The following is a 13,238-nucleotide window of genomic DNA, read 5'->3' on the forward strand; positions in this document are numbered from 1 at the left end:
CTCGGGGTGTCTTTCCATGGGCAGCCCCCTCCTCACTCTGACATCTCTCCATTTAGTACATGTATAGGTCCTGAAAATGTGTGTGTGTAATTCTGGCCTGTGTGTAATGTGTGTAATAACAACAGAGTAAAAACATTGTAATTTACCCTTGCGAGATTAATAAAGTATACATTATTATTATTGTTATTAACTTGGTAGAATAGTGACAACAATCTTTTATTTTCCAGTGTTTTGGGATCAGTTGAATAGGCGATTTATAATGAATTGAATCTCAATACAGTTCAATACATTTTGATGGATGCAGTTTGGTGTGTGGTGGTTGATTTTGGCTGAAAACGTCATTCAGTTAAATTTGTCAGCACCCACAAGTCAAAATATGTTCCCGTGGCTCTGGTCTCCAGGTGCCCACAATCACATTTATACCTTGGCAACATGTTGCAAATCTCCCTGTGGCAGGTGCAGTTCTACTCTTAGCAATACACTTTGAATCTTCCAGCAGATCAGGGGCCTTTGATAATGGATGACATGTGTGGACAAAATAAAAATTAAAACTAACATCACACTGTATTTAAGGTGCTATAAGGTGATACGCATCTAAAGTCAAAACCTGATAGCTGTCACTATTGAGAATATGGAAAACAACTTTATTGAATTAATAAATCAAGGCATTGGCTTAAGGTGCAAGGATAAAAAAAAAATAAAATGCTTCTGTATATGTTACATACTGATTTGTGTCCTTGATTAACACAGCAGCAGAAGACTATCCCAATGAGGAATAACTCCTTGCAGAATGTTACACTGCGCACAAAAAGTAAGAGCTACATACACACATGTGCAAACTCCAACTTTAAGTCCCTTCTTACCTCAAGTAATTCTCCTTTTGCAATTTCTACTTTCTCCCTCTCTTAAAAAATGTTTTTTTCTGTTCTTTATGATCAAACTCATTTTCCCCTCCTACTCCTGTTTGCTTCATCTTCTTCGTCATTATATTCTTCTTCTTCGTCCCACATCTCCATACCTTGTCGTTCTCCCTTGTGTTGTTCTACCCCCCTACCTGCAACTTCTTTCATTCCATAGCTCCTGGAATGCGCGAGCGTCCCAGTTCAGCCATCTACCCTTCGGACAGCTTCCGACAGTCCCTGCTGGGATCTCGCCGTGGTCGCTCCACCCTATCCCTGTCCAAGAGTGTCTCCACAAACAACATTGCAGGGTGAGCCTCATTTTCATTATTCAGCAGCTACAACACAATGTGCATTTCTTAACCCTAGCTTAGACACAGGCACCCAAGGATATGGTCTTGCTTCGCCTTACTGTAGGTCTTCCACAAGGACAATAATTGTAGCTCTTATCCTGCAATTTGGCATTCTCATTTCAAGATATACAGATTAAGCCCTGTTCAGACATGGAGCCTTTCCTTTCTGGATCTTATATGCATGGAGCTCTCTACTGCTCTTATAAATGGAGCACTACACTGGACTTTGGATTTGTGGCTCAGCAAGGCTGAGTCCTTAAAGTGCATGTTGTACACTTTTGTTTCTGCCCCCTCGCTGCTGTCTGTGCATATGTTTGGTCCAGTGTGTCTTGTGTCCGTCTCTCTGTTGATGTCTTTTGTTTGTGTGTCTGTTTTTGTGTGTCTTACTAATGAGCTGCAAGCTTTGTTGTGTTATTGTCTTTCCTCTCTGTGTATTTTTTTATTTTCTCTTTGGTCCTGGGACCTTAAATATAAATGAAATAAAAAATATTTGAAAAAACAGCTGTGCAGGTGAAACCTTCTTAAATTCTTGCTCCCTTTTCATGCCTACCTCTGTGACAGACCCCTTGTCCAAAGGTTTTTCCTATTCCTTGCTGTCTATCCTGCTCCATGTGATTTACATGTTCATACAGACACACATTTTATAAAGATGAAAAACCAATTCAAAATCTGTAGGTTTACCAAACGGTTCGGTGATTAATGCAAATTAGAAGAGAAGCATATCAAAGGTGATGTGGCCATTGCATTGTGAAAGACAATTACTTCATATGAATGCCATTGTACACACTGATTAAATGTGGTGAAAAAGTTACTGTGTTGTACTAGTGAATTGCACATTTGATTACATCTGTGTGTGTGTGTGTGTGTGTGTGTGTGTGTGTGTGTGTGTGTGTGTGTGTGTGTGTGTGTGTGTGTGTGTGTGTGTGTGTGTGTGTGTGTGTGTTGTAGGACCCTGAATGACGACTCTCCCCTGGGACTGCGCAGGATCCTTTCCCAGTCCACAGACTCCCTGAGCTTCAGGACCAGAGCTATGTCAGTGGAGTCTCTCAATGATGACGGTATCAGAACTAAAAAAATACATCATAGCTGCGGAGAGATGGGGGTGTGTAGTTGTTAAGTTGAATAGTGCAGCAGCAAGATAGTGTAGGGTTAAGAGCTGAAATGCAGAGATTATTGCTATTGGTAAAATGTGATTGTGAGGTAAATGAGGCAAGTATTTATAGCATAGCAGGATAGTGCAATGGGGGGTGAAAAGTCCCATTAGGAGTAGTTGTGTCAGGCACCCTGTTTGAGTACAGCCATTTAGCAGCGAGGTGAGTTGACCAGCTGATGCAGATTAGCTGCTGCAGCTCAGCTGATGCGACTGTGTTATTAGCCAATAGTGGTTAGCAGTGTCTTGACTACTTGGCCTGCCAGAACTGATGCTGACGCTCAATTAATGTAGACATTAGGTAGCGATGAATGAGTTAAGCGACCCAGTTGATAAAATATAAATTACAAAAGTTTGGGCAGTTGATTATACCAATTGTTCCCGGCTACATCCATCCATCGTAGCCTCCTCTGCCTTTCAAATGGGATCCCAAAACAATGAATACAATTGTGGGCCATTGGTCTCATGAATCGTTCCACCGCTCTGGTGATCTGTTCAGATCACAACAATCTCAGCTCCATTCTTCTTCGTTTGAAGTAACTGGATGCTTTGGGGGAACCATCATGCGACTTCACATCTTTCATACCAGTAACTTCATGCCTTGCATTTCAATCATCTTTCAATATGAAATTGTTTAAGGTATCTGGTCTGTGTGGTCCTTGCTATTGAAAAGAGTACAACAATGTGGCTAGACCAACTGCAAATGAATAATCCTCCACAATATCAGCTTACTTCTTTAGCATGAGTGGCAGGTGCGCCTCTATGAAAACTAGCTTCTCAGTTTCTTACATGAAAATGGGTTCCCGGTTAGGAGAGTAGTCTAAGTTAGAGCGAGAATGTCCGGCATGTTGAGTAAGTGACGTCAGGGAGCGGATAGTGACATTAGCGTATGATTGCTGTTGTGTGAGGGATAAACGAGAGGAAAAAGAGATAGCAAAGACGATGTAATGGGAATGAACAGTGAACAATAAAAACAACAAGCCTCTCAAGACACGGTGGCTACATCAGTTGGTAAAACTGGCACTTCCTGACCACGGTCTGAGAATCCGCAACAAGAAAGGTCTACTGTAACAATCTTTTCATGGATGACGTGAGATGCAGAATCTCTCGCTGTTGGTGCTTGCACGGAGCAGAAGAGTACCTAGGATAGTGGCAGCTGCCAGCTAAACTTGCAATCAAACATGTACCCTGGCCCACCAACTCCCCTTGAATTAGACGCTAAAATAGCATAAGTTGTAACTCTAAAGATATTTGTATTTATTATCCACTTTACCAGGATTTTGACCGCAAAAGGGTGTGATTAATTGTGATTTCAGGTAGACTTACAGCGCGACCTGCTGACCTTGGTTCTCATTCCAACCTGCTACAGGATCGTAATATTATCTTAGTAAAATTGTTTGTCAGCATGTCATCTTTGATGCTGATGGGTTTCTTTTATTTAGGAGATAACTACTACACTTCAGTGTTGGAGGAGTTGGAACTCGAGGGCCAGGACTTCAAGGCGGACTCATGGAGCATGGCTGTGGACAACAATTACTTGCAGACACACCGCAAAAACGTCATCAAGAGGCAGGATGTCATCTATGGTGACAGTAGTAGTTGATAAACCCTAAAGTTTCTCACCCATAGTACAGACATTCAATGTTTTGACTACTACAGTCTGTAATGTGACTTTGATGTGTGTGTGTTTGTGTGTGTGTGCATGCGTGCATGTGTATTTGTATAATGGGGCCATGTGTCCTTCTTAGAGTTGATTCAGACTGAGCTGCACCACATGCGAACGCTGCGTATCATGGAAAGGGTGTTCCGGCAAGGCATGCTGGAGGAGCTTCAGCTAGACCCGTGCACCGTGCATGCCATGTTCCCCTGCCTGGACCAGCTGATCAGGATACATTCCAATTTCCTGGCAAAGCTTCTCATGCGGCACAACAGCAGCCTGCAGTCTGGATCCAGCCGCAACTTCACCATTCACCAGCTGGGGGACATACTGCTGGAGCAGGTGACTGCCATGCATTGTCACACTGACACACCAACACACAAACAGACTCACACTGCGACACACCAACAGACTCACAATTACACACCAAAACGTCAACAGACTGAAGCAAGGTTTATAGTTGCTGTTGTGTTCCTTAAAATGCCATAAAATGCCATCACCATGGCGCGTGGTTGTGCACCTTGAAATTTTTGGAACTTGGTGTGCGCTGCGCTTTCAGTTCAACTTGCCACGCATTGTCACACTGACACACCAACACACCAACAGACTCACACTGTGACACATCAACACACCATCAGACTCACACTGTGACACACCAACAGACTCGCAATGACACACCAACACACCAACAGACTCACACTGTGACACATCAACACACCATCAGACTCACACTGTGACACATCAACACACCAACAGACTCACACTGTGACACATCAACACACCAATAGACTCACACTGTGACACACCAACAGACTCATAATTACACACCAACACACCAACAGACTCACACTGACACACCAACACCCCAACAGACTGAAGCAAGGTTTATAGTCACTGTTGTGTTCCTTAAAATGCTATAAAATGGCATCACCATGGCGTGGTTGCGCACCTTGAAAATTTTGTAACTTGGTGTGCGCTGCGCTTTCAGTTCAACATGGTTGGCTTGGAAGACTCGGCCAGCACGTTCGCCTCTACAAACATCTGTATGATTCTTCATGTACAGACCACAGGGAGTCAAACAACCTTCAATATGTGATCAGAGAGAGCCAAAGAAGTTATAATAATAAGAGAAAACACTCCATTGGGTAGCCAATACAGCATCCACGCACAGTCTTCGCCATTTTGGATGACTGAGATATGTAAAATATGCCATTCCTACTCACAACAAGGGATTCATCTTTGTAAAACTGCTAGTAAACATGGCAGTCATGCAATCTAAACACCTTCACCTTCCATTTCTAACCTGTTTATAGTCATAATAATGACAGGTAAAGTTAAGGCTTAACAAAACGCTAAAATTAAAGCTAGACCGAACTTGTCAGACTGGCTAACGTTACTAAAAAATTACCAACAAAATTACTAACATGCTAGCTGATGCTACACTATTTTCTATATATACCAGGATTTAGCATTGATCTCTATTTCAGTAAAAGCCACACTAATGTCTGAATGCCTCCAAGAGACCCTTTTCATGACAAATATTAATCAGATTACTATTCATTTTAAAATACCCCTGTCAAATCCATGGTTATAATCGTTAACGAAAACAAACAAAATAACAAAAACTAGACATTGGCAGTTAGTCGTATTTCGTTGACTGAAAAAATGACTAGTTACAAAAAAACAAAAACTAACTAAAACTGTAATGTAATGTAATGTTTGCAAAACAAACTAAAATAAGATAAAATGATCGAGTTAATGTCCTTAGTTTTCGTCTTTGTCAATGTCTTTCATAGAGATGACATTTCCGACCATAGACCTGTTTCATACAGTCTACTCTGTGCCATAGACGTATATAGTTTCTGACCGGAAAACCAGGAATTTTGACATTCTATGTCAAATTGAACACAATCAATGCCCCTCCCCCGGCATCATAGCAGTACTGAAGCAAGTGCCTTGAAGTGAAAGGTGGTAAAATATGTGGACAATTTATTAAAGGGAACAATCCCATGAATTGGAAAGTACATTTGAAAAGCGCGCACAAGGAGGCTAACATAGCTTACATTAACAAGGTAAAGGAGAACGCAAAGCCCTCTTTCCCTGAAACAGAAGATAACCCCGGTACAGGGCATGGATGTATCTGAAGTAAGACCTGTTGCACTTCTTTCAATTTTAATGAAACGTTTTGAAAAATTGATATAGTCACAGAATTTAAGGATCACTGAACATGCACACCCAAGTGGTCCCATGCCGTTTGCCTAAAGGCCACACAGGGAAGATGCCACTCTCACTCTGCTTCATTTGCTTTTCAACACTTTGAGGGCACAAATTCTTTTCATTGATTTTTCATTTAACACAATACAACCATATGTTTCAGCCAACCCCCTTGTTGAGAAATTAGATTTTTGTCCTAATCTTGTTGGTTGGATTTTGGACAGGACACACAGAGTTAGGGTGACTGGAGCTGGTCAGCTTTATGTAAATGGACTGTTCTTATATAGCACTTTTCTAGTCTCAACAACTACTCAAAGCGTTTTTACATAGTACAGGAACCATTCAGGCTGCCGTACAAGGTGCCACTTCCTCATCAGATAAACACTCACACACATTTACACTCTGATGGCACAGCATCAGGGGCAACTCTTGGTTCAGTATCTTGCCCAAGGAAACTTCAACATGGGACTGCAGGGCCAGGGATCGACCCGCAAACCTTCAGATTGGCAGGCGACCGCTCTAACACTGAGCCCCAGCCGCCCCTTTACTCTTTTACAGGTTCACCACAGGAGTGCGTACTCTCACCCATGTTCATTCTACATATGAACATGTGTCAGAGCAAATATGTAAATAGAACCATCAATAAAGATGCGGATGACTCTGTCATAATGGGTCTGCTCCATAAAAATGACAGAGGCCACGGACCAATAATTGTCCCATAGTCCCATACACTCCCATATGTCAAAATTAGTGAACTCTGACCATACAGGATTTGTATTGCTTTTTTGCTTTATATAATGTTTTCTGTGAGATTGCTATTTACTTGTGATTGTTTCCTAGAAATATTTGGTATGTTGACAACCGAAATCTGAATACATATTGCAGGTGTGAGCAGTGACATTCTTCGCATTTAAGCACAAGTTCTGTCTCAGTCACATGCATGTGTTCTTCTGCCAGTTTTCAGACCAGTGTGCAGACGACATGCGAAAGACCTACGCTGAGTTCTGCAGCCGCCACTTGAAGGCTGTCAAATTGTACAAAGAACTGCTGGCCAGAGACAAAAAGTTCCAGTGCTTCATACGGGTGAGCCAGACACAGAACACAGTTAAACACATGCAAATACACAGCACGCATTACATAACAAAGGAAAAAAGAGCGCTCATAATAAGTGAATTTAGAGTTTATACACAGGAAGTGAACTGTATGGTATTGTATTGTATATGGCTTTTGTCAAATTTATATTATATGATTGCAGAAGAATGTGGAGCACAACTTTTTACATGGTCACATGCACATACAAGTTTGTATAGTGTGTGAGTTAATCCATGTGTATATCTGTGTGTGTGTGTGTGTGTGTGTGTGTGTGTGTGTGTATGTGAGTGTGTGTGTCACTACTTGCAAACATGCTTTGTTTAACTTTATGGATCAAGGTGTCATTTCTGGGTATACACACCATTGTGTGCTATTCACATTTAAATTGACCCTAGTATACCCTGATCTAACCCACCTGGTGACCTGGGTCGGAAGCCCGGTGGCAGAGGGTTAATCCATTCAAACACACAGTTAACATGGGTAAAACCTTGTTTGAGCCAATGGTGTGAAAGGGGTATCAGAGGCACACACGCTGGGGGTGGGGTATTGATGGTGTGATTACTTACTTCATTTCTGATTGAGGTCCTAGGGATCAGCACAGATAATGTCACTGTTTACAGGTCAAATATAGAACAGATTTTAAGGTAATGTTACTTGTTTTTAGGCATTACATGGATTGGCCCCTTCATACACTATATTGCTGATCTCCTTACCCTACATCACTCCTCCAGGAACCTAAGATCGTCTAATCAGTTCCTTTTAGCTATTCCTTTGGCGTAAAGTTTAGGGACAATTGTATAGAAGTGTGTTGTTTGTTGTTCATTGTGTCTATATTTTTGTTGGCTTCCTTTGTTTTTTATAACGCAATATAACTTTGTACAGCACTTTGTTCAGCCTAGGTTGGTTTTGTCTTTTACTAAACAATGGTCTTTTTTCTTGTGTACAAAGTTGCCTTTTAAACACAGCAAAAAGAAATGTCAGCCAGGATCATTTTGCCAGTGTGTGTCTCTCTGTCTGTGGGCAGCGGATGAGTCGTGGACCCTTGCTACGTTGCCATGGTGTTCAGGAGTGCATCTTGTTGGTGACTCAGCGGATCTCCAAGTATCCTGTCATTGTTCAGCGCATTCTGGAAAATACCACTGGTAAATCACCCCAGTCACAATGGCTTTATCATCACTGTCAGTGTCAAATCGGAAAACTTTCGGCCTGTTTGCAGAAAACATGACATAACAGGACATTCAGTTTAGGCACAAACTAGCATTATATAGCTATATAGCTAGGAACCTTTCACCTTTCAGACAAAAGCTGTTTTCCTACATGGAGAAGCCATTTGCCTCCACTCCTCTTGTAAGGTTATAGTGCCCCTGCTGGCAGGGTTAGGCTTAGTGTGTCCATTTTTACTTGAGGTCCCTGTAGGGTTCTGGACCAATACTGAAAATTGCACCCCCACACCGTGCACGGTTTGGGCTGCAGCAATAAGAGAGATATACATTCTATGTGCACATAGTTCTGCTATATCTATCTGAACAAAAATAACTTTACTGCAGTTAGATCTTTGTTCATGAGAAACTGTCACCATCCAAAATCATTCAAGCAATAATACTTTTAAAGAGATGTTTTGGTCTGTCTAGGAACAGTTAAATGTTTGACACGATTGATGGATAATGGTGGCTACGTAATATTCTGTGTACATTGGGACCATTGCTTTAGGTCCTTGTATGTCAATAATAATGCTGTTTGTTTCTCTTCCAGATGATGCAGAAGAAGCCTCCTTTCTTGCCCAGGCTCTCTCCATGGTCAGAGAACTTCTTAGTTCAATAGACCAACAGGTACTCTATGACCACAATATTCGACACCTTTATAGCTATAAGAATTTTTTGACTCCTAATCAAGACCGTCTATATAATACGTGATTTCTTTTTATATTTTTTCCATTTGTGGAAGACAGAAACAAAACAATGATTAAAGGAAAATTACAAAAGTTGACTCAAAGATCAAACGGATATAAGTTGTTTATGTGTGTGCGTACGTGCATGTGTGCTTGCTTATGTGTGTGTGTGTGTGTGTGTGTGTGTGTGTGGTGTGAGTGCAGACGGACGCGCGTGCCTGTGTGTGTGCCTTGTGTGTGTGCATGTGTAAGTACATGTGTGCATGCCTGTGTGTTTGAAAATAGAAAATAACTTAATCTATTTTCTACCAGACAGCTGTATAGAGACTTTATTAATGAGTGGGGGCGGTGCGTGTGTGTGTGTGAGTGTGTGTGTATGTGTATGAGCATGCGTGGGTGAGTGTGTATATGTGTGTGTGTGTGTGTATGTGTATGTGCATGTGCATGCGTGTGTGCGTGGGTGAGTGCGTATGTATGAATGTGTATGTGCATGCGTGTGTGCGTGGGTGAGTACGTATGTATGAATGTGTATGTGCATGCGTGTGTGCGTGGGTGAGTGCGTATGTATGAATGTGTATGTGCATGCGTGTGTGCGTGGGTGAGTACGTATGTATGAATGTGTATGTGCATGCGTGTGTGCGTGGGTGAGTGCGTATGTATGAATGTGTATGTGCATGCGTGTGTGCGTGGGTGAGTGTGTGTGTGTGTGTGTGTGTGTTGTGTGTGTGTGTGTGTGTGTGTGTGTGCGTGCACACTGTCAGACTGGAAAGAAGTATAAAAGGTGGAAAGAGAGAGAAAAGAAGGTGGCGAGCGGTGGTTTTGCCACCACCGACAATAATTATACAATAATAATAAATAATACCACCGTTACCAGGTATTATTAGCAATAATATTTAAAGCTGAAAACAGCAATGAATGGGCCCTTGCACCAGCCCGATTGGTGGGATTGGCAGCTGTGATGCTGATTGGTGTTGACAGCTCTGTACTCATTGGCAGATGGAGGACCTGGAGCAAACACAGCGGCTGCAAGAGATCCAGGCCAAGCTGGACCAGCGGTCCGAGGCCAAAGTAAGGGGTGGAGGACTGTTCAAGCCTGGAGAGCTGTCCCGCCGGAGACTTGTCCATGAAGGGACCCTTTTCTGGAAAACCCCGGGATCCCGGCCCAAAGGTACACTACCTTGTGAAAATGTTAGTCTGGGTGTAAAGTTAACGAATAAATGTGGACATTATGGTCAACACTGTGGAGTGCCATGTGTAATGGCAATTTTATTGAAATCGCAATATGAACTAGTTCAATATCCAAATTGCAGGGGGGCGCACTATTTGTTAAAGGCAAAATATGTGTCAAACCATTTTAAAAGAAAGTATGTTGGTGCTGTAGAGATGTCCCAGCCTGTATCCTACAGTCTACAGAAAAAAATCGTTTTTTCCAGCTCCTCGCAAAAAAATCACACTTCAATCAATTTAAAAAATAATATTTTTCAATGAAAATGAGGGTAATGATACAAAAATGATCATTCCTTCCAATATTGTGAATCATATCGGAATCGCAATATCAGTCAAAACAATAGCAATTAGATATTTTATTAACATTCTGCAGCTCTAGTGTAATGGCCCAGCACTTCAAAATGGCCCTAAAATTGGAGGCTGAATATGTATCAATATATGTGCTTCTGTCAGATGGCTGCATGCACTAAATTAATGTCAGAAGCTGCTTATGTTGGTCCTTGGGCCACTATGATGTACAGATACAATGCTGAATATGAGCATTACAAATATGACTTTTGTAGAAATACTTGACATCTTGTTTTACATGTCCGTCTGCACATAATATCACGCAGCTGTAGTTTAGAGAGACTATGTGTAGTTTTACATCATGCTGGGGTTGATGCAGAAGTTTCTTTATATGGTGAATAACATATCACTGAATGTGAAAAGGACATTTGGTAGCACTTTACATTCCACCACGGTATTAAGATGTTAATAGTGGGGCAACTGTGATAATATAGAAGTAATATAAAGGTTATAACTTGTAATTACCGAAGTGTAATACATCACAGTAATAAGATGTAATACTGGGGTATTAAGGGGATGAGAAGGTAACAGATGTAATAACATGCAATTACCGTGGTAATAACTAGGAATGGGTTTGATGATAACCATATGTCAATCTGGGTAGTGGTAATATAGTTACATTAATATTGTAATGATAAAACTGGGGTAATATGTGTTGATGTTTTCACAGTATTATGGGCTACTATCAGCGTAGTAATGATAATAATAATAATAATTATAATTATAATAATAATTATTATTATTATTACGATTATTATTATTATTATTATTATTATTATTATTATTATATCTTGTACACTTATCTATCTCTGCTCTTATCTTTGCTGTTTATCTTTGCTATTTTCCCCACTGTGGGACTAATGAAGTTTTTTTTTTATCTCATCTTATCTTATCTTATCTTAATACCTTTCAAATTAGATAAAACCTCTTGGAGTTTAAAATTGGTAATTACCATATTATAATGCTGAAATTCATCCCCCCTTTATGTTCCAAATATTACCCTTTTGTCTCAAGGTAATACTTTACAAATTATATGTTTAATCTTGTGACTTCTTACCTGGAAACACATCTGGTATTTTTTGCGTAATAACCCTTAAAAAAGGGGTGCAAAAGGCAAAACTGGCTGTTTCCATTTTATTACATGGTAATATTAAAATTACAGAGGTGTAGAGATTACCTGGACATGGTTCTCGTAGTTTCTGATTAACAACCATGGATCAGTGGTGCAAAATCCAAAACTGCCTGTTTCTATTTCCAGACTCTGTGGCCCGAGTCGTCCAAGGCTAGAGCAGACCCTGTCGGTCTGTACTGCAGGAGAGCGTCTCAGCCTGCCAAAGCATACAAATAGAAGTTAAACTAGCTGTTTAAGTGAATAGGGAAGAGGCAGACAGGAAAAAGAAAATTATGACAAAAGAAGCATTTTCGAACTTTAAGGTAGGCAGAGTTGCATGTTCAAATGTGTGCTTGATGGAAAAACAACTTGAATGTGTTTTGGTGTGTGCTTGTATACTGTGTCTTTGTGTGTGTGTGCGCGTTTGTGTGTTTGTGTAGATACACAGGTCTTATTGATGACAGACATCCTGGTGTTTCTGCAGGAGAAAGACCAAAAATACATCTTTCCATGTCTGGTAAGAAAATGCACTCACACACACAAACAAAAACGCACTAATAGGGAATTTGCCAACGGATTACTTGTTACTTGTGTTACTGCTTTTAAATAATCCTTTCCTGTGTGATTCAGGACAAGTCTCCAGTACTGTCTCTTCAGAACCTGATAGTGAGGGATATAGCCAACCAGGAGCGTGGGATGTTCCTCATCAGCGACTCCTCTCCTCCTGAGATGTACGAGTTCCATGCTGCCACCAAGGAGGAGAAGAACATCTGGATACGCCACATCCAGCGCACCGTCAGCAGGTGGGAAAATGCACCCACACATAAACATACAACTTTTAATTTTAAGTTTCACATTTTTAAGTTCGACATTCTTTCTGAGAGTGGGCTCGAAAAATCAATATCAATTTCATGTCTGGGTGTTAAAATATAAATCAGATTTATAGCAGTTTGGAGTCTTATTTTCACAGTTTTTGGTAGAAAACACATGAAATGCATAACTGACTGCTGAGGTACTGTAGTTCATTTCTCATGAGATAGTGAAAATGGCAAAATGTGTTTATATATTTAGATGATGAGCATGAAAGTACCAGGGGCCAAGTGGTCACTTAAATTTAATTATTTTTCTGCTGCACAATCTCAAGTTAATCCTTGATTGTTCTTATCACTACTTGTCTGCCCGTCACTATCTAAGCAAAGTGTTTCAGCACTTTCAGCACCGTCGACAGCTCCATGCTATATATGTGAAGAGATGGGATATCTGTCCATCTCCCTCCCACAACCTGTGATTCACACATGC

At 40.9% G+C, this 13,238-nt stretch overlaps 1 protein-coding gene across 5 annotated transcripts in view; it reads left to right on the top strand.

The window, feature by feature from the left end:
* arhgef2a (Rho guanine nucleotide exchange factor (GEF) 2a) overlaps positions 1–13,238 on the top strand; it is a 31,031-nt gene that overhangs the window by 6,245 nt on the left and 11,548 nt on the right. For 4 of the 5 annotated variants that reach the window (XM_032536200.1, XM_032536203.1, XM_032536202.1 and 1 more), the window contains exons 4-14: positions 751–811; positions 1,078–1,210; positions 2,201–2,310; positions 3,845–3,988; positions 4,151–4,401; positions 7,231–7,356; positions 8,390–8,507; positions 9,118–9,194; positions 10,250–10,421; positions 12,380–12,456; positions 12,570–12,742. In XM_032536200.1, the coding sequence (XP_032392091.1) occupies positions 751–811; positions 1,078–1,210; positions 2,201–2,310; positions 3,845–3,988; positions 4,151–4,401; positions 7,231–7,356; positions 8,390–8,507; positions 9,118–9,194; positions 10,250–10,421; positions 12,380–12,456; positions 12,570–12,742 (1,442 nt within the window). The remainder of the gene's footprint in view (positions 1–750; positions 812–1,077; positions 1,211–2,200; positions 2,311–3,844; positions 3,989–4,150; positions 4,402–7,230; positions 7,357–8,389; positions 8,508–9,117; positions 9,195–10,249; positions 10,422–12,379; positions 12,457–12,569; positions 12,743–13,238) is intronic. The other variant, XM_032536201.1, reaches the window with a different exon arrangement.

The sequence above is a fragment of the Etheostoma spectabile genome, chromosome 14 (genome assembly GCF_008692095.1).
Source record: "Etheostoma spectabile isolate EspeVRDwgs_2016 chromosome 14, UIUC_Espe_1.0, whole genome shotgun sequence".
NCBI classification, from domain to species: Eukaryota; Metazoa; Chordata; class Actinopteri; order Perciformes; family Percidae; genus Etheostoma; species Etheostoma spectabile.